This window comes from Peromyscus eremicus, chromosome 13, assembly GCF_949786415.1.
Source record: "Peromyscus eremicus chromosome 13, PerEre_H2_v1, whole genome shotgun sequence".
Taxonomy (NCBI): domain Eukaryota; kingdom Metazoa; phylum Chordata; class Mammalia; order Rodentia; family Cricetidae; genus Peromyscus; species Peromyscus eremicus.
Genome location: NC_081429.1, coordinates 13,036,562 through 13,063,041, shown reverse-complemented (window position 1 = coordinate 13,063,041; position 26,480 = coordinate 13,036,562). Strand labels below are relative to the sequence as shown.

At 36.6% G+C, this 26,480-nt stretch overlaps 1 protein-coding gene across 1 annotated transcript in view; it reads left to right on the top strand.

Annotated features, from left to right (window-relative positions):
• The first annotated feature begins 10,355 nt into the window (after positions 1 to 10,355).
• Positions 10,356 to 26,480, top strand: part of Slco6a1 (solute carrier organic anion transporter family member 6A1) — a 103,011-nt gene continuing 86,886 nt past the window's right edge. Inside the window, exons 1-4 of the mRNA XM_059278745.1 lie at positions 10,356 to 10,814; positions 12,435 to 12,695; positions 18,646 to 18,837; positions 19,989 to 20,085. Coding sequence (XP_059134728.1) covers positions 10,490 to 10,814; positions 12,435 to 12,695; positions 18,646 to 18,837; positions 19,989 to 20,085 — 875 coding nt within the window. The 5' untranslated portion in view covers positions 10,356 to 10,489. The remainder of the gene's footprint in view (positions 10,815 to 12,434; positions 12,696 to 18,645; positions 18,838 to 19,988; positions 20,086 to 26,480) is intronic.

Sequence of the window (26,480 nt, the reverse complement as noted above, 5' to 3'; positions counted from 1 at the left end):
TATTTCATAAGAAAAGACTTTAACATAGAGAGATTATGTACTTTAAAAATGTTAAAATTGACAAGTTGATTTTCAGTTTTTAAATGACAATTAACTTACAAAAACAATTTATGAATCCCAGGCTTAATTACAGCAGACTACTACTTGCCTACTTACAGTGATAATCTAGTAGCTGAATCCTTGTTATTGATTTTGTTGTTGAAAACTGGGTATAATCAATTGTCCTCTGTGGCAGTGCATTGTAGAAGGGCCAACATAATTATCTCCACTAACTTCTAATTTGAATTTAGTTAGTGACTTCTGTAGTCTTCTTTCAAGTTCATAGACAGCAACTAATTTATCAAATCAAGCAGATAAAAATGTGCACTTTTTTCAAAACCAAGAAAAGTACACAGAATAATGAATATTTCAGTCAGTTCCATGAACTTTGTGAAACAACCATTTATAACAGAAACGTCAGTGACTACAATAATTTGACAAAGACTATTCATATCATTTGTTTATTGAATGAAAAGTACATTGAAGTTCTAACCTATATACCAAAGCACATCAATCATATATTCTCTTCTGTAATGTTCACATGTCTTCAACAGTGTTCTCAACTGCTACTAATGCATTTAATACTCATAATATCTTAAGGAGATGGGAACAATTATTATTTCCATTTCACAGAAGAAAAACCCAACCTAGGACTACCTTCCTGAAGCTGATTGGGACTTCCTCATCAATTATTAATCAAAACAGGCCCCTAAGATATGTCTATAGATCAGGGTGATCTGTTCAGTTTATCAAGTGAGGTTTCCTTCTTGGATGACTCTAGGATATGTCACATAGACAAAGTTAAATAGGACAGGGTTGATAAAGTGTTATATTATTTAAAGAAAGGGAGATATACTCCAAAACCTTTAAATGTTACCAGAATTTAGGTGCAATTCAAAGCTACATGACAAAACACAACCCCTAAAAATCAAAATGTTATTGTATTGTTCTGTGAGGGTATTAATGCATTTGGGGTTTAGATTAGCATTCTCATTCAACTGTTCTTTAAGTCAGGATACGATGTTTTTCTCAATTATTTCTAATTATTAATTAATTAATTTTTAGTCTAGTCTTCTCTCATATACCTCCTCTTCTCCTCCCAGCCCCACCTTGTTGCTGGAGAGCTTCTCTCCAGGTCCCACCAAGCCACACAGTCCTACAACCCACGTATAAAATAATCACTCAGACGCTTATATTACTTATAAACTGTATGGCTGTGGCAGGCTTCTTGCTAACTGTTTTTATATCTTAAATTAACCCATTTCTATAAATCTATACCTTGCCACATGGCTCGTGGCTTACTGGCATCTTTACATGCTGCTTGTCCTGGTGGTGGCTGGGAGTGTCTCCCCCTCCTTCTTCCTGTTCCCCCAATTCTCCTCTCTCCTTGTCCCGCCTATACTTCCTGCCTGGACACTGGCCAATCAGTGTTTTATTTATATAGAGCGATATCCACAGCACCACCTCTCCCTGATAAAGCCTCTCCCTCAGATCCACTTCTCTTTCTTTCCTATCAGAAAAGAACAGGATTCCCAGGGATATCAACCAAACACGGCATGTCAAGTTATAATAAAACTAGGCACATCCCCTGTAAAAGGAAGTTTCTGTCCAGTGAGCAATTCCAAAATACCCAGCAGCTGCTTCCCAGATTACCACACAGAGGCTTATATTAATTATAAATGCTCAACCTGTAGCTCAGGCTTATTACTAACTAGCTCTTATACTTAAATTAACCCATAACCTTGTCTATATTTAGCCATGTGGCATGGTACCTTTTTTCTGTAAGGCATTCTCATCTTGCTTCCTCTGCATCTGGCTGGCAATTCCTGACTCCAAACTTCCTCTTTGCAGTATTCTTAGTTTGGTTGCCCCACATGTACTATCTGCCTGGCTACTGGCAAATCATTGTTTTATTAAATCAATTCAAGTGACAAATCGTTACAGTGTACAAGATGATTATTCCACAGCAATTCCCTCATATTAATGCTGATGAGGCAACACAGTAGGAGGGAAAGGGTCCCAAGATAAGGAAAAAGAGTCAAATACAGCCCCTGCTCCCACTGTGAGGAGTCCCACAGGAACACCAAGCTACACAACCAGAACATATATGCAGAGAATATAGGTCAGACCTATATAGGCTCCCTGATTGCTGGTTGAGTCTCTCTGAGCTCCAAATGAGCCCTGATTAGTTGACCCTGTAGGCAGGTTTGTTATGATGTCTTGACCCCTCTGGCTCCTATAATCCTTCCTCATCCTCTTCTGCAGGTTTCCTCAAACTCTACCTAATGTTTGTCTGTGGGTCGTTGAATCTAGTACCATCAGATCTTGAATGAAGCCTCTCTGAAAATGATTATGTTAGGCCTGGGTCTACAAGTATAGCATATTATCATTAAGGATCATTTCACTGACATTTTTTTTCCAATTGTGTTTGGTTCTATCCTTGGTCTCTGGGCTAACCAGACTCTGGTTCCTGGCCCTCCAGGAATCATGCCTGGCATGGACTGTTTCTCAGCATGAATCTCAATTTGGACTAGTCATTGGTTGACTGCTCCCACAAGTTCTGCACTACCTTTACACTAGCACATCTTGTAGACAGGACCAATTATAGGTCAAAGGTTTTGTGGCTGGGTTGACATCCAACTTCCTCCACTGGAAGTCTTGCCTGGTTACAGAAGATGATCAATTCAGGTTCTATATCCCACATTATTAGGAGTCTTCACTAGGGTCACCTTAGTGGATTCCTGGGTGTTTGTATTGCACTAGGTTTCAACTACACATTTAAAATGTCCCCCAATTCCAGTTGTCTCTCTCAGTAGTTTCTCCCTTAACCCCACTACCTAATTCATCCCGTTTCCATCACCACCTGTCCCAGTCTTCCCATAAAATCTGTTCTATTTTTCCTTCCTACAGAGATCCACACATCCCCCCTTGGGCCCTCTTTGTTACTTAGCCTCTCTGGGTCTGTGGATTGTAGTATGATTGTAGTATCCTTTACTTTACAAGTAAGAGCCAATTATAAGTTAGTATATACCATGTTTGTCTTTTTGGGTGAGGGTTACCTCAGTCAGGATGATTTTTCTTTTCTAGTTCCACCCATTTCCCTGCAAATTTCATGATGTTATTTTTTTTAACATCTGAGTAACAGTCAATTGTGTAAATGTACCACACATTTTCTTTATCCATTCTTTAGTTGAGGCAATCTAGGTTGTTTCCAGGATCTGGCTATTACAAATAAAGCTGCTATGAACATAGTTGAGCAAGTGTCCTTGTGGTAGGATGGAGCATCCTTTGGGTATATACCTTTGGTTATAGCTGGATCTTAAGGCAGATTGATGCCCAATTTTCTGAGATTTCCAAAGTGGCTGTACAAGTTTTCACTCCCAGCAGCAATGGAGGAATGTTCCCCTTCCTCCACATCCTGTCCAGCATTAGATGTCACTTGTGATTTTTGATCTTAGCCACTCTGACAGATGTAAGACGACATCTCAGAGTTGTTTTAATTTCCATTTACTTGATGGCTAAGGATGTTGAACATTTATTTAAGTGCTTCTTGGCCATTTGCGATTTCTCTGTTGAGAATTCTCTGTTTAAATCTGTACTCCATGTTTTATTTAGATTATTTGGTTTGTTGATGTCTAGTTTTTTGAGTTTACATATTTTTGAATATCAACCCTCTGTCAGATGTGAGATTGGTGAAGATCTTTTCCCATTCTGTAGGCTGCTGTTCTGTCCTTTTGACAGTGTCCTTTGCCTTATAGAAGTTTTTCGGCTTCATGAAGTCTCATTTATTAATTGTCAATCTTAATGCCTGTCCAATTGGTGTTCTGTTTAGGAAGTTGTCTCTTTTGCCAATGTGTTCAAGGCTGTTTACCATTTTCTTTTCTATCAGGTTCAGTATATCTGGTTTTATGTTGAGGTCTTTGAGCCACTTGGACTTCAGTTTTGTGCATGGTGATAGACATGGATCCATTTGCATTTTTCTACATACTGCCATCCAGTTGCACCAGCACCATTTGTTGAAGATACTTTCTTTTTTTTCTATTGTATAATTTTGGTTTATTTGTCAAGAACCAAGTATCTATAAGTATGTGGATTTACTTCTGGGCTTTGTTTCATTTCTACAGATCAGCTTGTCTGTTTTTATGCCAATACCATGTGTGTGTGTGTGTGTGTGTTTTTTTTACTATTACTCTATAGTACAACTTGAAATCAAGGGGGCAGGTGATACCTCTGGGAGTTCTCTTATTATACAGGATTGTTTTACCTATCCTGGGTTTTTTGTTTTTTCATATGAAGTTGAATATTGCTTTTTTAAGGCCTGTAAAGAATTGTGTTGAAATTTTGATGGGTCTTGTGTTGAATATGTAGATTGCTTTTGGTATGATGGCCATTTTGCTATATTAGTCCTACCAATCCATGAGCATGGGATATTTTTTCCATCTATCTTCTTCAATTTCTTTCTTTAAAGACTAGAATTTTTATCATACAGTATCCAGCCACTTGAATAAAGGTGTTTATTAGCTACAGGAGTTCCCTGGTAGAATTTTTGGGTTGCTTGTATATACTATCATATCATCTGCAAATAAAGATACTATATTTTTTTCCTTTCTGTTTTGTATCCCCTTGATCTCCTTTAGTTGTCTTACTGCTCTAGCTAGAACTTAAGTACTGTATTAAATCAGTATGGAGAGAGTGGACAGAGTTATCTTGTTCCTAATTTTAGTGGAATTGCTTTGAGTTTCTCTCCATTTTAATTTACAGAAACTCAATTTGATGCTGACTATTGGCTAACTGTATATTGCCTTTATTATGTTTAGGTATGTTCCTTGTATCCTTAATCTCTTCAAGAGTTTTATCATGAAAGGATGTTGGATTTTGTCAAAAGCTTTTTCAGCATCTAATAAAATGATCATGTATTTTTTCTTTCAGTTTATTTATATGGTGGATTACATTGACAGATTTTTATAGGTTGAACCATCTCTGCATCTCTGCAATGAAGCCAAATCATGGATGAATGATCTTGGATTCTGTTTCTGAGCATTTTATTGAGTATTTTTGCAAAAATGTTCATGAAAGAAACTGGTCTGAAAATTTCTTTATTGAGTTTTTGTGTGGTTTGGATATCAGGGTGACTGGCCCCATAAATTGACTTTGGTAATGTTCCTTCTGTTTCTTTGTTTCTGTTACTTTGTGATTTCATCTTAGCTCAGTACACTCAGAATAGTAGATAACAAATGCTGGTAAGGATATGAAAAGTAGAGAACTCTCATAAACTTTTAGTAGCAGTTCAAATTGGAGCAGTAACTATGGAAATCAGTTTTTCTGTTACTGAGAAAACTATTAATAGATGTATCATATTGTGGGGCATACATGGGCTGCAAAGAGGGTGCTAGGAGAAATGTAGACAAATAAAGCTTAAGCTTTGAACTGTTTAAAAACAGAGTAGATACAAAGGATGATGTGGAGAGGACTTTAGTTTGAGCTGTTTGTACAGAGAATAGATACAAAGGATGGCTAAGAGGAAGTTAGTTTGGGTTCTTTGTATGGAGATTAAAGACGAATGGTGAGGAAGGAAGTTAGCTCAAGTCATTTATGCTAAGAGAAGTTACTAAAAAAACAAGAGATGGTGTCAGGACATAAACAACTTGTAAATAGGGTGACCTTTAAAATGATTGGTTGGTTCCTTCACCCCCTCCTAAGGTTCTGAGGTTTTCTGGTATAAAAGAGGCTTACTGCCTATCAATAAACGAGAGTTCTTGCTTGACTTGACTCCCACTGCGTCTTTCTGATTGTTTCCAGGTAAGAGGGAGGCTGGGGAGTGGCATGCACTTGCCTTTCCTCGGTTCCAGGCCACCTCTTCACAGGTGACCTAAGTTCCTGGTGGGGCCACATCATATGACTCCTAGGATCACACCCAAAGGACTGAATTTTCTACAACAGAGACATGCTCATCCATGTTCATAGCTGATCTATTCCCAAAGCTAATGCATGGAAACAGCCTAAATGTCCATCAACTGATTATAATAATGAAAATGTGGTACTTATATACAATGGGATTTCATTCAGTTATGCAGAAAAATAAAATTGTCAGGTAAATAGATGGAGCCAGAATACTGAATGAAATAATCCAAACCCAGAAAGATAATCATCACATGTTCTCATTCATATATGGATCTTAATATCAAATCTTGACATGGTATTTAATTTGGAGTACCTGTAGAATCCAGGAAACTAGAAAAGGATTGTTGGTGGGTTGGGAGAGAAAGAAAGACTTTAAGTGAGGGGGATAATATGACACAGGTGATATAAAGGAGACAAAGGTGAGGAGTGAGGAGGGAGATTTATGTGGAAAAATGGATCCTCCAGACTGGGAAAGAAATTTTGCCAGGTGTTCAAAAGGTATTAATATCCAGAATATATAAAGAGTTAAAACACTTGAAAACTAAAGGAATATATGATCCAATAAGCAAATGGGTGAATGAGTTGAGGAGGCATTTCTCAAGATACTCAGAACCAATAATTAATAAATGAATTAAAATATATTATCCCCCACATTATCACCAGCACTTGTTTCTGTTATATTGGTGTTAATTATTTTGACTAGAGTGAGATGAAATCTCAATGTAGTTTTTGTTGGCAGTTCCTTAATGAACACAAATATTGTTTTTCTGTATGTCTATACCAATATCATGCCCTAATTCACATTACCATATCATTGAAGGAAATTATTACATTTAATCTGAGGATTTAACAGGAACATATTATCTATCCTATTCAAAGGAATCTTAAGAGTCAGTGCAATCACTACAGAAAACCAAGAAAAATCTAAATAGAGCTATAAAAACAGTATTAAAAATCTACAGAGACTACCCCATAAGCCTACATAGCCGTAACCACCTTGAACAAAAAAAACAAAGCAAGAGATATATCACCTGTGTTCAAAATATAATGAGTTATTTTGCCATACAGATGCTTTTCAGTTTCATAAGTTTCCATTTATTAGTTGATGTTTTTAGTGCCTATACTATCATGCTATTCAGTTCATAAAATGTTCCTGTGCCAATGAGTTCAAAACTATCCTCTACTTTCTCTTTAATTAGATTTAGGGTATCTAGACTTATGTCAAGGGTCTTGATCTACTTGAAACTGAGTTTTGCTCAGGGTTATTCATGTAGATCTATTTGGATTGTTCTATATGCAGCCATTCAATGTGGTCAGCACTATTTATTGAAGACAGAGTATTTTTTTCCAGTATGTAGTTTTTGTTTCCTTTTCAAAATCAGATTTTCATAATTGTGTGGATTTATGTCTTGGTCTCCAGACATAAATTCCATTGATCAACATGTGTTTTATGCCAATACCATACTGTTTTTTATCATGATACCTCTATAGTACATCTTAAGAGTGAGGATGATGATACCTTGAGAAGTCCTTCTGTTATTCAGGATTTTTTAAGTATCCTGGGATTTTGTTTCCTTGTGAAGCTGAAAATTGTCTTTTTAAATTCTGTGATGCATTAGGTTAGAATTGTTGATGTGGATTGCATTGAATAAATAGATTGCTTTCAGTAGAATGTCCATATTCACTGTGTTGATCCTATCTCTCCATGAGCATGGGAGAGCTTTCCAACTTCTAAAGCCTTCTTCAGTTTTTTTGTTGGTTGTTGTTGTTGATGATATCCAGGTTTAACTTGTGGTGGTTAGATAAGATTCAGGGTGTTATTTCAATTTCTGTGCATCTTCTTATGCTTTGTGTCTAAGTATGTGGTCAGTTTTGGAGAATGTTTCATGAACGGATGAGAAAAGAAATTTTTTTTTTTTAGTTTGTTTCAAATGTTCTGTAAATATCTTTTAGGTTCATTTGCTGTATGATGTCAGTTAGCTCTTGCATTTCTCTGTTTAGTTTTTGTTTGGATGACCTGTGTATTAGCATGAGATTGATATTGAAGTCACCCACTACCATTGTGTGAGGGGCCATATGTGATTTTAGCTGTATTAGTGTTTCTTTTAGGAAGTTTGGTGCCCTTGAGTTTAGTGCACAGTGTTAAGATTTGCAATATCTTCTTGGTTGAGTTTTCCTTTGATGAGTAGGTAGTATCCTTCCCTGTCTTCTGAACAATTTCAATTTCCAGACTATTTTGAGTTACATTTAAATGGCTACACTGGCTTGATTATTGAGCCCATTTGATTTTAATATCATTTCCCAACATTTTACCATGAGGTGATGTCTAACTTTAATGGTTAAGATGTGTTTCTTGGAAGTAGCAACAAGATGGATTTTGATTTCACATCGTTTTATTAGTCTGTGTCTTTTGATTGGGGAATTGAGATCATTAAAGTTAGAGTCATCAGTGAGTGAGTAGTCTCCATTGATTTCTGTTACTTTGGGTTATTATGTTGGCTATTCTCCCTCTTCTGGTGTAATGGTGTGAGAATGCTCATTTTACATTATTTTGTTTTGTTTTGTTTTCTTGGGTGTAGTTAACCTCTTAAAACTGATCTTTCCCTTATAGGGCAGGATTAGTAAATGGATCCTGCTCAATTTGGTTCTATTGTAGAATGTTTTTCTTTCTTCATCTGCTTTGATTGACATTTTCACTGGGCATAATAGTCTGGGCCAGCATTTGTGGTATCTTCAGAACAATCAGCCACAACCTTCTTGCTATTAGAGTCTCTATTGATTAGACATATGTTATTCTAATGGGTTTGCTTTTCTGTGTTACTTGGTCCTTTTCCGTTGCAAATTTTCACATTCTTTGTTCTGCACATTTAGTGTTTTGATTATTATGTTTCATGGAGAATTTCCTTCCTAGTTTTTCTATTTGGTGTTCTATGTACTTCTTTTACTTTGGTAGGCATCTCATTCTCTCATTTTCTTTTTTTTTTTTTTTTTTTTTTTTGTTGTTGTTGTTGTTGTTGTTAAAAATATTTTCTGTGCCTGACCTGTGTTTCTTCTCTTTCCTGCACTCCTATTATTTGTAGATTTAGACTTTTCATAGTGCCCCAGATTTTCTAGATATTTTGTGTCTGGACTTTTGTAGATTTAACATTTTCTTTGACTGGCAAAATTGTTTAAAACTCCATGAGTTTTGACAACATGTCTATGTCTTAAGAATAAAGATCATCTGTGCTGGAAAGCCACCCTCTGCATATACATGACGCAGGTTCATCCTAGGAAGGAAGCTGATCTGAAATTGCGTTTTTATACAAAACAAGTTACATAAACCTTCTCTCAAGTAAGATTTTTACCCACAGGAAGTTCTGATCTGTGCACACTTCCTTCATTTATAGTGGAATACAGTACTTCCTTCCTGTTCTTGGATGGGGATGAATTTTTCAGGACAATTCTTTCTCACTGTTAAACTTTTCATTCCAGGCCATTGTTTGACTCCTTGTATTATGATTCTCGGTTGTTATTCCAGCTCTTCCAGCACAGGAGATATAGATATGTCTTCCCATGTTTCCTGGTTTTTATTATTTATTTAATATTTCAAAAAATTTGTATCAAGTGAGATTATCCATTTGTAGAGACAGCACAAAGAAGCAAGCCTGGAGATACTGGAGGTTGGTTCCCCTCTCCTATGCTTAAACATTTATTTTTCCTTGTTTCTTTTAAAAATATTTTATTTCAAAGAGTCATTGATCTGGTTCGAGGCCCCTGGTCTCCACTAAATGATTGATGCTGGGCCCGCACTAGGGCTTTTCGCACATCCTGCTGCTGTCCTGTGTAGTGGAGCTCTTACAGCTTTGGGTCTGCAGGTCAGGTCCCTTCACGTGCTCCAGCAGATCATAGATGGGGTAGATGTTTCGGCAGTCCAAGTCACAACCCTAGGTCGGGGCCTGAGCAGCTGAATTTTTTGTCTGCCAGATGAGAAATGGGGGACAGTGATTCTTTGCAATGGACACTTGCAAGTAGAGATGTAGGTACAAAGGGGTACAAAGCATGACTTCTTGGGTTGCACTGCGGCTTCCATAATGAGATTTTAAATTTTTCCCTTTTAACTTTTTTCATTTTATTTTCTTCCTTTTTTCTCTTAAATTTTGTTTTATTTAGGGGGGTTGCAGGGGCAGAGGGCAGATGCAAAGGGACAGGGAAGGAATGTTATCAGGATACATGATGTGAAGGACACAAAGGATAAATTAAAAAAAACCGTTTTATTAGTTACTTGAGCATTTTGTCCAACATAGCTTGATTACACTCACCTCCTCTCTCTTTTCTCCCCCTCTTATTTCCTTTTCTATCTTCTTTCCTTTTCTGTGACACAGAGAAGACAGAATACAATCTTGGAACTTTGGCCACGTCAGTCAACCCTGCCATAGGGACGTTAACTTCCTGCACCGGAAGTAACGTTCCCTGCAGAGGTTAGAGTGTCAGCAACAGGGTTAGTCACTTGAGCCTACAGTGTGCACAGGTGCCTCGAAACACACCTGCGGTCTGTGTTAGATAAGCCATGACGCAGGAACCGGGAAAAATGCAAGGTGCCAAGAAAAAGGATCAGTTGGAAGAAGGCCTTGGCACAGACAAATTGGACCTAGAGAAAATCAGTAAAATAACCCCCTATCTGAAAACAATTCCAAGTGCCATGACGAAGTTCAAAAATCTCCAAGTAGAGAAAAAGCTTGATTCGCCAAGTCCCCCAGATTTATCAGATCCAAAATACAGTGCTTCCCTGGAGGGGCCGTTTGGCTTGGGACCTCTAGTTTTTCCTTCTCTTCAACGTTTCAACAACATTGACTTCTTCCTGTTTTTGTACTTTGTGTTGGTCGTAGCTCATGGTAAGTTGGTGGAGCAGAGTTGCTCTTGAGAGTAGTAGACGAGGCTGGCATACTGTGGGAAGGGAAGGGTCCATGGCAGAGCATGAATGGAATCAGAATCAGTTAAACCAAATCCTCCAGTGCCCTTGTCTTCAGTTCTTGGCCACATGCTTTCGCAGGGTGCACACCACGCTTCTGGTCTCCAGATACAGAGCTGAGAAGGTGGTATTGTTAGTTCACGTTATTTGATGACCAACTTGAGTTGTGGGTTCAATTTCTTGGAGATTAAAGCTGAAAACAGCGTTGCCATCATGAGTGGTTTCTGCTCACAGTTTGAAACACTCTGACAAGGCAGTTTTCTGTCTGGATTTTGTGTCTTCATCTTTAAATTTCGGAGGAAGAAACACAAAGGGTCTTTTTATCCACATGTTGTCTTCTTCCTCCTCCTTGTATTATTTTAGTTATAAATTTCTAATAATTTTTGTTACTATAAAAAGTCACATTCTTTATGCCTGTAGTCCCCAAGCTCCAGCAATCCACTTCTGAATTTACTTTTATTTGCAAAATGTTCTGGTCAACATGAAAGCTGCATTTGCCCACCAGCTTCCACCTGGCCCTCTCACTTACCTGCTGCCAGTGAGAGGCTTGAGGACTACAGATCAAAAGTGTCACCAGAATCTTCTATGGTTTCCTGGTTTGGGTGTTGATTTGGGCAGCAGGAGAAATAACAGGAGTTCATGGAGGTAAAGTAGGGACTAGACATTCCATCAGCAGCAATCACGGATGTTTCAGCAGCACCTTGCTCTTTGGGTCTAGCCGTGAAAACTGCTGGGGCAGCAGGTGATGCGCGGGTTCTCAGAGTTTTAGGAGCTGTAGGAAGAGTCTGGACTCCCGTAACCCTGCAAGCCAAGGAGGGTTTGAGGTAGTTGGACAACACCAGCTGTGGATACTGCAGCACTGACTTGTGATCCAGCCCCTTTGCAGACATAGCATGACTTTTAATTTGTAACTATTTCTGTTTTCACTCCAAGAAATGTAATAATTTTTGTAGCAATTCCCTGTATCAAGTTATTTTTTGTTTCCCTTAGTATGATTTTTTTTTCTTCTTTACATACTGGATGGTGATTTTATACAAATAATACTACCATCTATTTAATACTCAAAAACATGGAATGTATACTTACATTGAATGTATACTTTCTTTAAAGATTAAAAATGCTCAGAAATACTAAAGTTCAAGCAGAGAAGCCTAGCTATAGAACAAGGTTATGTTTAGAAATCAAAGCTGGGTTCCAAATGTCTTTCTAGTTTCAATTAAAAAATATGTAAATATCTACTGTATTATTTATTAATTCTTTGTAACTGATATATAATGCATTTAAAAAGAGAGATGAGATGATAAAACCATAATTGATCTTTGATAAGCTACTAATAGAGGCAGTTAAAATAGCTTCTAATATTGAAGTAAAAATATTTCATGGAGGTTAATGAATTAATTCTTGTCTACAGATTTTACTCATTCATAGTATTATAAAATAACATTATATTAGTGTAAAGTTTTCATTGAATGATTATAATAGTGATATGTTTTGTCTATTAAAATGCATTATATTGACTTTTGTCATTCTTTTGAATTTTTAGGTATTGCATTTGCTATGGTTGATCTGAGTTTTAAACATTTGGAGAAGAAATTTTCTCTGTCAGAGGAAGAAAAATACATAATGGATTTCAGTGATTATCATGCATCCTTCCTGGTAGCAATAATTGTGGCATACTATGGAAGCATAGGGAACAGGTCAAAATGGTTGGCAGGTGCTGCCTTCATATTAGCAATTGCATCAACTATTTTTGCTGCCATTTTCTACAAGTATGAAATTATAAGACCGGTAGAAGAAAGTGAAGGTGATATCATATATTAAATCAATATTTAAATAATTGGTTCAAGGAATTTAAAATAAGTCATGATGTATGTCTGTGTTTCCTTCCTTGTATATGTAACCATGTTTATTAACCAATTTCTGTAGCTCTCTGGTTTACCTCACAGAAAAGATTCCTAGGGAAGGAATACTGTAGGGTAATTTGTAAAATTATTCCTTTTATACAATTTGATGTGTGTTAAAAATCTCTTGAGAAGTCTGATGGTTCATTTTATCTTCCACAACCTGCTTTAATTACTCCCTTTATTCTCTTTGTAGCACAGACCCACATAAGTTCAAATACAAGAATAAGCCTACACATACAGAAAGATTAACTTTTCTAGTTACTTTTACCATTGCAAATGTTGGATGGTACTCTTCGATTACTATTTGAATCTGTAAAGATAGTGACTTTGTCAGGTTGTTTATTGTTTGCTCTGCAATCATTTCACTGTTCCTAGTAAATAAGATCTACTTGAAATGTTCTTGGAGTATATTTCTAACACTATTGTCCCAGATCCTTCCTTATCATATTCAGGCTTTCATGTAAATGTGAGGCTGGGTTTTAGCAAGACATGATGAAGAGGGGAGATATATCTATGTGTGTATGCATATAAATGTTTTTGAAGTTGACAGTGTATGATGTATTTATGGCATTTATAAAATATTAAATGTGAAAGTGGTTCATTTGAAAAACAACTATTTTAATATTATATAGTTACATACTATATAATACATACAGATGTAAGAACTATATATTACACATATGCTTGTAATATGTCTTTTATATTTATAGAACTGACATTAGTTTGAATGTGAAGATGACTTATGAAAAGAAGGGATTGAAAAACATTTTATTTCTTTGTTCTTTTAACCATAATCTGGTCAGAAATGGTGGGATCTTCAGGGACACAGCTGTCTTGATAAATATTAAAATTCCTATCAGTGCTTAAGAGCATATACTACCCTTGTAGAGGACTTGAATTTGGTTCCAGACATACATATCAGGAAGCTAGGAACCACCCATAACTACAGCTCTAGGGCACCTGGGACCCTCTTCTGGCCTTTGCTAGCATTGGCTTATAAACACACACACACACACACACACACACACACACACACACACACACATACACACACACACAATTTAAAAATTAAATATAAATCTTTAAAAGGTGCTGAAAACTGGTGCTGAAAAAGAGTCACAGCAGTAACTATTTTTTTCTTCCACTTGAATCTTGTTCATGTCATTTACATTTTGTTTTATTTGGGATTACATGCATAACCAAAGAGCTTCTGCATTTGTTTATTTTATCTACCCCTCTTCTCTTTTTGCCATGTTTCCTGATTTTCTTTTATGCTCTTCCTTTTTTGAACATTCATTATTAGATAGATACTGGGCTCTCTTCCATTAGGAGTTCTATGAATCTCTTTGCTATCCTCCATACCTTCCCATTTTTTATTTGTTATCTGCTCCATGATTCCATCTGTTATTTTTAAAAAATAACTGGTTCGCACTCAACCTTGTGCCTCAACACACACGTAGACATCATACTTCACCACACCTTGAAATAGCCAACACAACATTTTTCCACAAATTCATGAAAATACTCATAGTATGTTGTCATCTTTTTTTTTTTCTAGAACTTATATAAAGTGACCATCCACACATCTGTCTCAGCAGGCATACTGAGCTCACTTTATGGTGACAGCCATGAGTGCTTACAGCTTACTTAGAATAAGGGCTAACTTTTTTCACTGGCACTTGAGGCTAGTGACACCTGCTCTCTCTGATTCTCATAGTTGCTATTTCCCTTCGTTTGTAGCTTGTTTTCTATCTGTCATCATGACATAGTAAAACCGTTCAAACTTCCTCCAGTGAGTGCTGCCTTCAGCTCTCTTCTCTCATTGTCCTTAATCTCCTGCTTGTAAACCCTGGGAGTGAATCATGCACCTTCCCTTTACTTATGCCAAGCTGCTGCTGAGTTCTGTGATGAATCTGCTGCTGCCAAATGGAAGTGCTAGTTTCTTCACAAATGGATCTATTCACCTGAAAATTGTCTTAGTCCACACTCTATTCTAACCTTTAAAGGGAATTTAATTTTTCTTACTGAACTCCTAATATGTCCTGTCTTGGATGGAAAATGATGTTTTAGAGGAAAATTCCCTTATTTTCTTCACATTGAAATTTTAATTCAGCTTACACTTTCATATTAGTATTTTTCATTTATTCCCTCCAGGTAAAATGAACGAGGTGTCCTAGAGTGATCATTCTGTGTGCTCCTGTCTCTTTACTGATCCTCTTCTACCGCTATCTACAAGTTACTCTTCTTTATCAGTTCTCACTAACACTTAAATGTAATCAAAAACTTCTCATTCCATTTTAAAATTTCAAATGCTGCATTATTTGTTTTTTTATTAAAATAAAATGATATCATTTCCTCCCTTTTCTTTTCTATATTCCAACCCCTCCCACATCTCATCCTCCCACACCCTCCCATATTGTTCCCTCCCTCCACTTCCCGACATTTCTACACTTAGTCACTCTCAAATTCGTGCGTTCTTTTTCTTTATTAGTGTTACACTTTAATTGGGGAAGGAAGAGGGGGTTTGTTAAATTTCTTAAATATTTTTAAGTATTAGTTTTGCTTTATCTGTTTTGCACGTATATAAGCATGCACACTGTGTGTATGCCTGGTGCCTGCCAAGGCCAGATAGGCTGTCAGAACCTGGAACTGGATATACAGATGGTTGTTAGTCTCCAGTTAGGTACTGAAAACAGAATCCCGGTTCTCTGGAAGAACACCCAGAGCCACAAATTGCTGAGCCACCTCCCTAGTTCCATATTCTTCTCACTCTTCAAGAATAACACGAGCAGATGTGCTTGTGGTCAGTCCTCATTTTACCACCTGTTGAAATCTCCATGATTTCATAGTGAGTTTGTGAAAGAACTGTACTGATTTCTGGATTTCTTTGGTGAAATTTAACTTGAATTTTACCCAAAATGTTATAACAGAATTATTTCTGTCAAGTCATTAATATAACTTACGCAATTTACTATAATTAAACCTTACTTGTTATGAAATTAGAACTTTAATCAGCATTTTTAAAGATTTATTTATTTATTTACTTATTTATTATATATACAGTGTCTGCCTGCATGTCTGTCTGCAGGCCAGAAGAGGGCAACAGATCTCATGTGGATGCTAGGAATTAACTCAGGATCTCTGGAAGAGCAGCCTGTGCTCTTAACCACTGAGCCATCCCTCCAGCCCCATTAATCAGTATCTGTAATAATGAACACACTCTACTTCTTGATAAGTTTTTCTTTTGAGAATTTCTATGTATGCTACTTACATGTTACTTATGTTATTTATATCCAATTTCCTTAATACTGGGTTATTTTTAATTGTTAAGAGTAAATAAGATTGTATTCTGTTATTAGTCAATGAAAAGCTCAGAAATATAATTCTTAGGAGTAGGCAGACTAGTAAATTCAGCTTTCTAGAACAAGGCAGAGGTAAGTGGGATCAGGAGACGTTTTATGGTTGTAAAGAGCATGAAGGATTTTCTTAACTCTATTACCATGAAGTCAAAATGGATTTTGAATGCCACATGTTTTTCTTCAGCTCTAAAACTATAGCTAGAGATCATGGAAAAGTGATAATTTGACTTTGATTGTAATTTTACTGAGAGTTTGCATGTTGTAAAAGAGGGCAAACATATACACAAGTGTCAATGATAATTACAGAAGAAACATAAGGGACAACTGTGATAGTTAATAGGAACATTCTAATAAGATTTTTGTATATTATTTGGATCAATACTAAAAGACCTTACTTGAAAACATTAGAAGAATACAAAATAAGAATTGTGACTGTTGCATGCTCAGTCATAAATAGTTCCTCTAAAGCCCACTGAACATTGCACAAGAAGATGCAGAAGAATGAAAGATCCAGATGAAATGGAGGGTGTGGGAAGTAGTGTGAAATGCTGCACTTAGGCACAAAATAACCATTGTAATCTTGAACTCATGGAAGCTGTGAGTATCTTCACATAAATTATCCAATACAGTGTCTACAAACACCTTATCATAGAGGAAAAAGTAGATCACAAGTCCCCTGAAAATCCTGGAGATTTATATATAGCTAGATGTTGGAGAGAGAGAGAGAAAGAGAGAGAGAGAGAGAGAGAGAGAGAGAGAGAGAGAGAGAGAGAGAGAGAGAGAGAGAGAATTCAGCAGTGGAGTCCCTGCCAAGGTGCCAGTGCTTCTACAAACAACCCTTCTCCCACCATCCTGTAACCAATTCCAACATAACACATTGAGTCATTTGAAAAAGAAGAACATGATTGTAGAATAAGGTTCTTGTTAGGAAGAAGAAGCCAATCAGAGGGAGAGTGAGGCAGACAGAGAAAAAGAGATGAAATTGATCAGAACACATCATATACATGTATGAAAATTTTATAAAGAAACTAATTGAACACAGTATGTATTATTTAAAAAGAAAATGATGAACATGATGAGTTAAATCACAGTTTTAGAGACATCTTCCCATTTGCTATAGAGTTATGTATTATTCCTTAGAAACTAAGTAAAATAACTTTTAATTAATGTAATGGGTTGTAAACTTCACTTTAAAAGTTATTGGTGGCACACGCCTTTAATTCCAGCACTCAGGAGGCAGAGCTAGGCGTATCTCTGTGAGTTCGAGGCCAGCCTGGTCTACAAAGTGAGTTCCAGGAAAGGTGCAAAACTACACAGAGTAACCCTGTCTCGAAAAACAAACAAACAAACAAACAAACAAACAAACAAACAAAACAAAAAACAAAAAAAAGTTATTCTACAATAATATTTCAACAACATGTATTAAATTTCACCCAAGATGGTCATGGTGGATATGGTTTAGTATAAGCTACTTAGCTCTACCAATCTGCTAGCCTGTATAAATGCAAAAACCTTATAATCATGTGAGTAAGAAAAATGAGAAATAACATATCATCCAATGATTTTAAAATGGATAGAAGACCACATAGTAACAAAGGAAATCTTTTTGACTTAATGTCTTTTTTAATGGTCCCATGTGTACTTAGATGTTCTATTGCTGTGAACAAATGCTGGACATAAACAACTTAAATGTAGGAAAGCCCTGCTTTAGCTCATGGTTTCAGAGTGCTCCCTCCATGGTTACTAGACTCCAGTGACTCTGAGCCCATACCAGGTAGAAAACTGGGAGTGTGCAAAGAAGGCTATTTACCTCATGGTAGGAGACAAGCAGAGTGAAGACAGGAAGGGGTTACGACAAGATATTCCTGTCAGAGACCAGGTGGTGTCTCCCTCTTACAGTTCTAGGAACCTCTCTAAATAATATCTACAGGGAATTATGCATTTGGTGTTTGAGACGTTAGGGAGGTATTTCATATACAAACCATAAGAGTATATATTATAGAAGCTCGTGGGTCTAAAATAAGAAATTATTAAGCACAGTAGCACACGTATAATTTAAAGATTGCTAAAGAAAGGACCATGAAACTAAACTCAGGTGGTGGATTTTGGCAATTCAGATCATCCAGGGCATTGCAAGTACTTTTATTCTGGAGACAAAAGTCAGAAGAACAGGATGCAAACTATAGAAAAAATAAGTGCACATATATGCATAGATGTATATGTATATAAGCATATCTGTGTATATGTAATGGTAATCCTTGCATATAAACAATCACATTGTTTCATTATACTGTGTGTGTCTCTTCCAGTGTTCCCACACATCTTCTTTTATTGTGCTACTTCCATTTAGAATATGATAATTGATTGTATGACTACACTCAAAGCAAAAATATTAAGGAAAAGAAAAAAGTGTGGTGGTAGCAACTGCAAGTTATTTGTACATTTAATTTCAAATTCAATTCTGTAAAATATATTTCTTATCTTTCAAAAGAGTTGTGCATAGAAGAAGCAGACAGGACAATGACAGACTGTGGTGGAGTATGGATACCATACAGATCAAAATTTATCTGTCTCTTCGTCTTCGCGCAGTGTCTCCATGGAGTGTCAGGGATGCCTCTTTATATCCTTGGCGTGACCTTCCTTTACGATCATGTTCCCACATTCTCCGCTGGCCTCTATCTAGGCAAGTTTGGTTTTAACTAATATGCATGGGGTAATTTGAATATTCATCAGGTTTCTGTATGTTTCAACTGATACAGAAGTACTATTGGCTCTGTGATGACACCACTGTACCAAGTGGTGAAGACCTGTGTACATAACTTCAAAAATTACATTAATCTACCTAATTTTGAGATTTGCAACACTAGACAAATCATCTAAATGTCTCTGAGAAGACTTAGAGGAATAGAAAATACATAGGTTTTAAGTGACAAAACTTTCTCTTTTTCTCTGTTCCTCTTTTCCTTCTGGGAGAGAGGGAGGAGGGTGGGGGAGGGGATTATGTGTGAGGGGAGGGTGTTATGGGGGCGGGGGAAGGAGAGGGCTAGATAGTTGAATATAGTGTCATCGCTTCCACTTACAATGTCTTATGCAAACTGTGTCCCTAAGTAAACATTGATTCATCCCCAAATAATTTACTTAATAACTAGTAATGGACTCTGGTCCTGGTAGGCCAGAATAAAGATGTACTTTCACAGATAATATCTAGTTATCATTTTTTTAAATATAAACTTAGTTTGTACTTACTTTGAAAATGTCTCTAGTGAACTTTTAGAAGAAATATATTTATTATGTTCATACTGAATATAAATGTATTTATTCATAATTAAATTTTCTGAGTATCTAGTACTTGATTACATAAGAGGATATTCCACCCAGTTGTACTGTCAGGTAGTAGTCTATATGGCTCTCTGACGTTGACCTAGGTATGATTAACATTCACAATCAGACACTGAATAAAGCAGATGGCCTTTAAGAGCAAGTTTCATTCAAGCAATGTAAAGTCCTAACACTGCAGACTGACTGTTCCCAAAGAAGCAGTGCTTGTGGCTCAGGACTAGCATCAACTATAAGACTAGCATCCACTCTTACATGAATTTCCCACCAGCCTCCTGCCCTACTAATTTGGGATTTCTTAGAATCAATTTCAGAAAATACTTCCAACATTTCTCTTTCCACCTCTTTCTCCCACCCTTTTTCCCCTCTTTTCCTACCCACCTTCCCTCTCTTAAGTAATAGAGAATAGCATGAAAAACATTCAGATATCACAGATTATTCAGTAGTATTTTGTATGACCAAATTATGAAGCTGTTTGGTGCTGTGTTCATTTTCAAGCTATCAGTGATGCGGCACAAGTACTGGGATACACAATGGGTTTTGCAATAGGAGCACGTGGTGTTAAACGCTCTCAGAATGAAACTTTGAGTGGACTGTAAGTTATACTATTTGCTTTTCTATTTAGTTTAGGTTGTATAGAATATTTATTGAATAGATACCATAGTTCATAAATAACACACATTTAATAAGTAAAGTTTTAGAAAATGTATGTAACTATGGGTGGTGTACATTTATAGTGTACATTTGTATTTTTACTGTTTGAAATGTAACTAAAACCGTTACTTAAAAGTTCACTAACTTTTTATGTTTTGTTGTTAAAACATGCATTATCCATTCAATACACTAGTAACAATTATATGCAGGACATATACTAGTTTTCATCTTAGTCATTTTATTATTTAATTAAAAGTTTTTTCATATCATATATTCTGACTCCTCCCAGATACCATCCCTAGGCACATGAGGTGCTTATGTTCTTTCTCTTTCATTCATTGAAAAAACAAAGCAAAGATGAAACAATCCCCACATTAAAAACACAAAAATGAAAATCAAAACAAACAGGAAAAAGACCATTAGGACAAAAAGTAAACGATAACGCAAAACAAAATGAAAAAAAGTAAAAAAAAAAAAAAAAAACCCTTGAGTTCATGAGCGCAGCTCTGTAATGTTGCTGTTATACACAGTGACCCTCTAATGTAGAAAACTTACTGTCCCTTTGCAAATGGGCATCCATTGGAAACAGTTTCATGGTTAGGACTGGGACCTCATGTCTCTTTCCCCATCTCAGGGCTGGGACCCCATCTTGGGCCAGTGCAGATCTTCTGTATGTTACTACAGTCTCTGTGATTTTTATCTGTGCATCTGTCCTATTGTGTCTGGAAGATGCTATTTCCCTGCAGTCATTCATCCCTCTGGCTCTGACAATCTTTTCATGTCCTCTTCCATCCAGAGTCTTGCAACGTGAAGGGAGGGGTTTGATGAAGGCATCCCATTCAGGACTGAGTGCTCCAAAGTCTCTCACTCTTTTCACATTGTCCTGTTGTAGATATCTGTGTTAATTACCCTCTACTGCAAGAAGCTTCTCTGATGTGTGTTGAACAAGGCACTGATCTACAGGTACATGAGGATGTTATTAGGAGCCATTAATTGCTATAGTCCTTTAGCATAATGATACTATTAGGTTTTCCCCTAGGCCTATGACTGATCTTGTCTCAGGTTCTTGGCCACTTTAGCAGAGTCAGATATGGGTTCTATCTTCTGGAGTAGACCTTAAATCCAATCAAAAAGTTTTTGCCTACTCCCCAAACGTTTGTGACACTATTGCACTTATACAACTTGAAGAAAGGGCAGTGTTGTAGGTGTCAAGGTTTATAGGTTGTGGATATTGATGATTATGTTTCTCCTTTGGTAGCATGCAGAGTATTTTCCAGCACCATGAATGCAAGTCAGTGGGGATAAAAACTCTAGTTAGGTACAAGCTCTACTTTTCCATTATTGATGACATAAGTTAAGTGCTGCCTTTCGAAATTGGGCCTATCAAGTTGTGGAGAGCAACTAGTAGCCTTGGTAATAACTTGTGATGTATGGGGGTTTCATGGCATGTCTTTTGTAAATGGCTCGACAAGGACTTGATGGGCATTGTTTCCTCAATTATTTGATGACTCCTTTTGGATTCCATATATATATATATATATATATATATATATATATATATATATATATATATATATATATATATTTAAGGAGGCTTCTAGAGAGTAGTAGGTTTCTATATGGCTGTTAGCATTAGATGTTTCTTCCCATATTTCCTCCTTTATCCATCTCTACCATCCCCTTCCCTATTTAACTCTCCCATTCTAGTTTCTTTCTTATCTATCCATAACATTTTGTTGTAGTTCGCCTGTCTTGGGAGATCCTCTCCTACCTCCTGATCCTTTAGTAGGTACATAACTTCTGAGTTATTGTTACTGAAGTACACGTTTCAAATGCTTGAGAGCTAACATCCACTTATAAGAGAAAATATATAGTACTTGTGTTTTTGGATCTGGGTTATCTGACTAAAGATATTTTTTCTGGTTCCATCTATTTATCTGAAACTTTCATAATTTCATTCTTAATGGATGAATAATATTCCATTTTGTAAATGTACCATATTTTTATTGTCTGTGCATCAGTTGATAGACATTTAATCTGTTTCTACCTTCTGACTGTGATGAATACAGTAACAATACACATAGATAAGAGCACATTACTATAGAGACCTTTGAGTATATGCCCAAGAGTGATATAATTTGGATTCACGTAGATTGACCACCATCTTCCTAAGAGAAACGCCACCCCAATTTCCATAATGGCTGTACTAGTGTACACTCCAGCATGTGATGTCATTTTTTTATTGATCATGACAGCCTGAATGGTATGAGATGAAATCTCAAAGTAGTTCTTATTTGCATTTCCTTGATAAATACAGTTGTTGAGAATTCTTTGAGTTTTTCAACCATTTGTGTGTTTCATCTTTTTAGACTCTCTGATTAGATCTGTACTCCATTTTTAAAATGAGTTAGATTTTTGATGATCAGTATTTTAGTTTTTATATATTTGTAGATACTAACATTTATTAGACATAATTGGTAAATATTTTTACTTAATCTGTTGACTGTTGCTTTGCTTGAATGATTGTGTGTCCTTTGCTATACAGAAGCTTTTCAGCTTCATGAGGTCCCATTTTTATTAAAGTTTGTTTTAGTGACTTTGCTACTGGAGTACTTTTCATGAAGTTCTTTCCTGTGTTGGTGAGTACAAGCCTATTCCCCCTCTCTCTTCTGTGAGGGTCAGTATATCTGGTATTATGTTGAGGTCCTTGTTCCACTTGAAGTTGACTTTTATGTAGAGTGACAGATATGAATCTATTTGCGTTCTTGTATTTGCATCTATCAAGTATTACCACCACCATTTTTGAAGATACTATCTTTTCTGCAGTGTGTAATTTTTGTTTCTTAGTAAAAATTCCAGTATGGGTACATGTGTGGAATAATGTCTGGGTCTTCAATTTGATTTCATTGTTCATTGTGTCTATGTTTATGCCAATGCCATGCTGTTTTTATTACTCTAGATCTGTAGTACAACTAAAAATTGGTGATATCTTCAGCAGTTCTTTCACTATTCAGGATTATTTTACGTGTGTGTGTGTGTGTGTGTGTGTGTATGTGTGTGTGCATATAAAATTGAGGTTATTTTTTAATTGCAAAGAATTGTGCTGGAATTTTGATGGGGTTTTTGTTGAATCTGCTGTTTGCTTTTGGTAGTATGGCCATTTTGGTAGAATGGTCATTAATTCTGATCCAGGAGCATGGGAGCATGGAAGATCACATCTTCTGTCTTCTGTCATTTTTCTTTATTTATTTTCATGAAGAAATTTTTTATTCATTTTACATACCCAACTTCAGATCCCCCTCTCATCCCTTCTCATGACTCTGCCCCAAGCCTTCCCCCCATCCCATCCTCCATCCCCTACAAAAGGTAAGGTCTTCCATGGAGAGTCAGCAAAGCCTGGTACATTTAATTGAGGCAGGTCCAAGCCCCTCCCCTTGCATCAAACCCATAGGTAATGGGCTCTAAAAAGCCAGCACATGCACCAGGGATAGATCCTGATCCCACTGCCAGGGGTTCCTGTAAGATGAATTGCCAAATGGTCACATATTGGGGTAAGAACAGAGATCAGAAAAGCAGAAAGAAACCAGCCATGTTTTTACCACTTGGAAATCCTCAGCCAATGAAACCTACTTCCTGTATACCATGCCTATATATCTTTCTGTTCTGCATCTCACTTTTTCTCTCCACCCAGCTACATCACTTCCTGTCTGTCTCTACAGACCACCAGAACTCTATGGTTAGTCCTGGGATTAAAAGCATGTGTCACCATGCCTGGCTATGTTCCCCAGTATGGTCTTGAACTCACAGAGATCCAAATGGATCCCTGCCTCCTGAATGCTAAGATTAAAGGTATGTGCTACTATTGCCTGACTTATATGTTTAATATAGTGGCTGGCTTTATCCTCTGATCCTCGGATAAGCTTTATTATGGTGCACAATATTTTGGGGAACACAATATATCACCACTTACACCTGGTGGCTCGACCTTTATAGCAAGAATTCACAAAAAGCCACTTGTGGCCTTACAGGCCCCTGGCTTAGGCCTGAGCTGCATGGCTCAGGCCCAAGCTACACAAGGCCAGAATCTCTACCCAATTTGGGCTGGAGTCTCTTTGCCTTATTTTCTCCTGGTGGGTGGTGGGCTCTCTCTGGATTTCCACCTCAGACTGCTACCACACTAGGTAGCTGCTTTGAAATTCTCTTGGACTTCTACTATTCTACTCAGTCAGCAGAGTTGTTGAATCAATTAAGATATCTTAAAGGGAGAAAATTAGTTAAAAGAGAATTTTTTCCCACATTAAAAAATGGGAAACATTTTTACAATGGAGGGATTTTGCCTCTGTTTGATAATACATTAGGCAGTCTAAAATTGGAATAATTAAATGAGAGGATAATTAATGTTGATGAATTAAAGTAACATCAATTGTGAATATTCTTTGTTTGAACATTTTTATTTTAGCATTAAAAAGGTTGGTCAATTTTCTAAAATAAAAATTTTAGAAAAACTTGTTAAAACAAATTGTAGAGAAATTCAGACCCAGAAAGAAGAATTTAAAGGTGAACCTATCTCAGCTTTGAATTATATGGTTACAGAGAAACATCTTAAGTTTACCAGACAGCAAACAATAATCTACCAGGTAACCTCACAGGAACAGCCAAATGCTCAAAGCTGTGTACAAGCTAACTACACTCCAGTGGAAATGTTAGATTTAAGGAGATTTAAAGAAGCTATAGTATTATAGCATTATATTATATGCATTCTCCATTTGCAAAGCAGATGTTAAACTCATGGTCAACTTGTAATTGAATTATCTCTCAGGACTAGAAAGATTTGGTTATAGCAATCATAGAGGCAGGGCCAGAGTTACATTGGATGTCCTGGTAGAAAGAGGAAGCAAAGACTATAGAACAACAATGTAGAACTAGAGGGATGGAAATTTCCCAAGATCAACTTCTTGGAGAAGGTGATTACACTGATATACAAAGACAATCTTTATATGATGTCCACAAGCATGACAGCCATGAATGTGTGGAACAGAATTGAAGAAGCAGGGAAGAAAATTGAATCATTTACAAAAGTTATACAGTGCCCAAAAGAAACCTTCACAGATTTCTTACAAAGCTGTCTTCAGCAGTAAATAGAATGATACCAAATTATGAAGCTGGAAAAATAATCATTGAATCTCTGGCTTTTGAAAATGCTAATGCATAATCCAAAGAGGAAATTAGGCTGCTAAAGGCAAGATCAGCACCCTTGGAGGATTGAATCAGAGATACAATTAATGTTGAATCTCATTACCATGGTGATATGTGGATAGGAGAGGTGACTTCCAGAGGTTTAAAGAAAAATAATAATGTCAGATGCTTTACTTTGGGTAAAGAAAGCCACCTAAAAAGGGACTGTAAACAGGGAATTCCTAGAAAGAATGTTTCTTAAAGGAACAATGGCAACAGAACACACCTCCCTTCTCGATTATGCAGAAGGTGTGGTAATGACAAACATTGGACTAATGAATGTAGATCAACAAGGGACAGACAAGGTAGTCCTTTGCCTTTGCCACTGGAAAACTCCCAGAGGGGCCTCTTACAGGTCCCCATGGCAAATTAAATTCTTTCCTTTCCTGCCATCATAGAAGAAACCCATTCCCAGAGAAATTAAATAACCAAATAGATGTTGAAAAAAACAAACAAACAAAACAAAACAAAAAAAACAAAACAAAAAACAAACAACATACTGCTCAGGGTGATAGAGCAGTTATAGCAGAGAGAACAGAAAATTCAGGAGAAACCATAAAGTGACTTTTTGGCAAAATTCTATAAATGAGGAAAGACCAAAATTAAAAATAAAAATAAATATTGTTCTCATGGAGGGCCTTGTAGACACCGGTGTGGATGTCACAATAATTGCACCAGAATCTTGGCATCCAAATTGGCCTCTTCAGGAGGTAAATATTTAGCTGTTAGGGATTGGAACATTATCTCAAGTGAAACAGAGGGCAAGATGGATCAAATGTATAAGGCCAAAATTAAAGCCTATGTGTCTAATATTACTATGAATTTACAGTGCCATGATCTATTACAACAATGGAATACCCAGATTAACATTCCTCCAAACTCAGAAACAATCCATAAAGTAGCAAGTGTTTCTGAGAAAAATATTAGAAGATATTATAAAGAATAGTCACCAGCCATTCAGATTGTACAAGAACATGGCCCAACAGCTGCTGATCTTTTGAAGACACCAACAGCTCTACCTTTAAAATGGTTAACAGAAAAACCTGTATAGGTTCAGCAGTGGCCTTTAACAACAGAGAAACTAAAGGCCTTGGAAGAGCT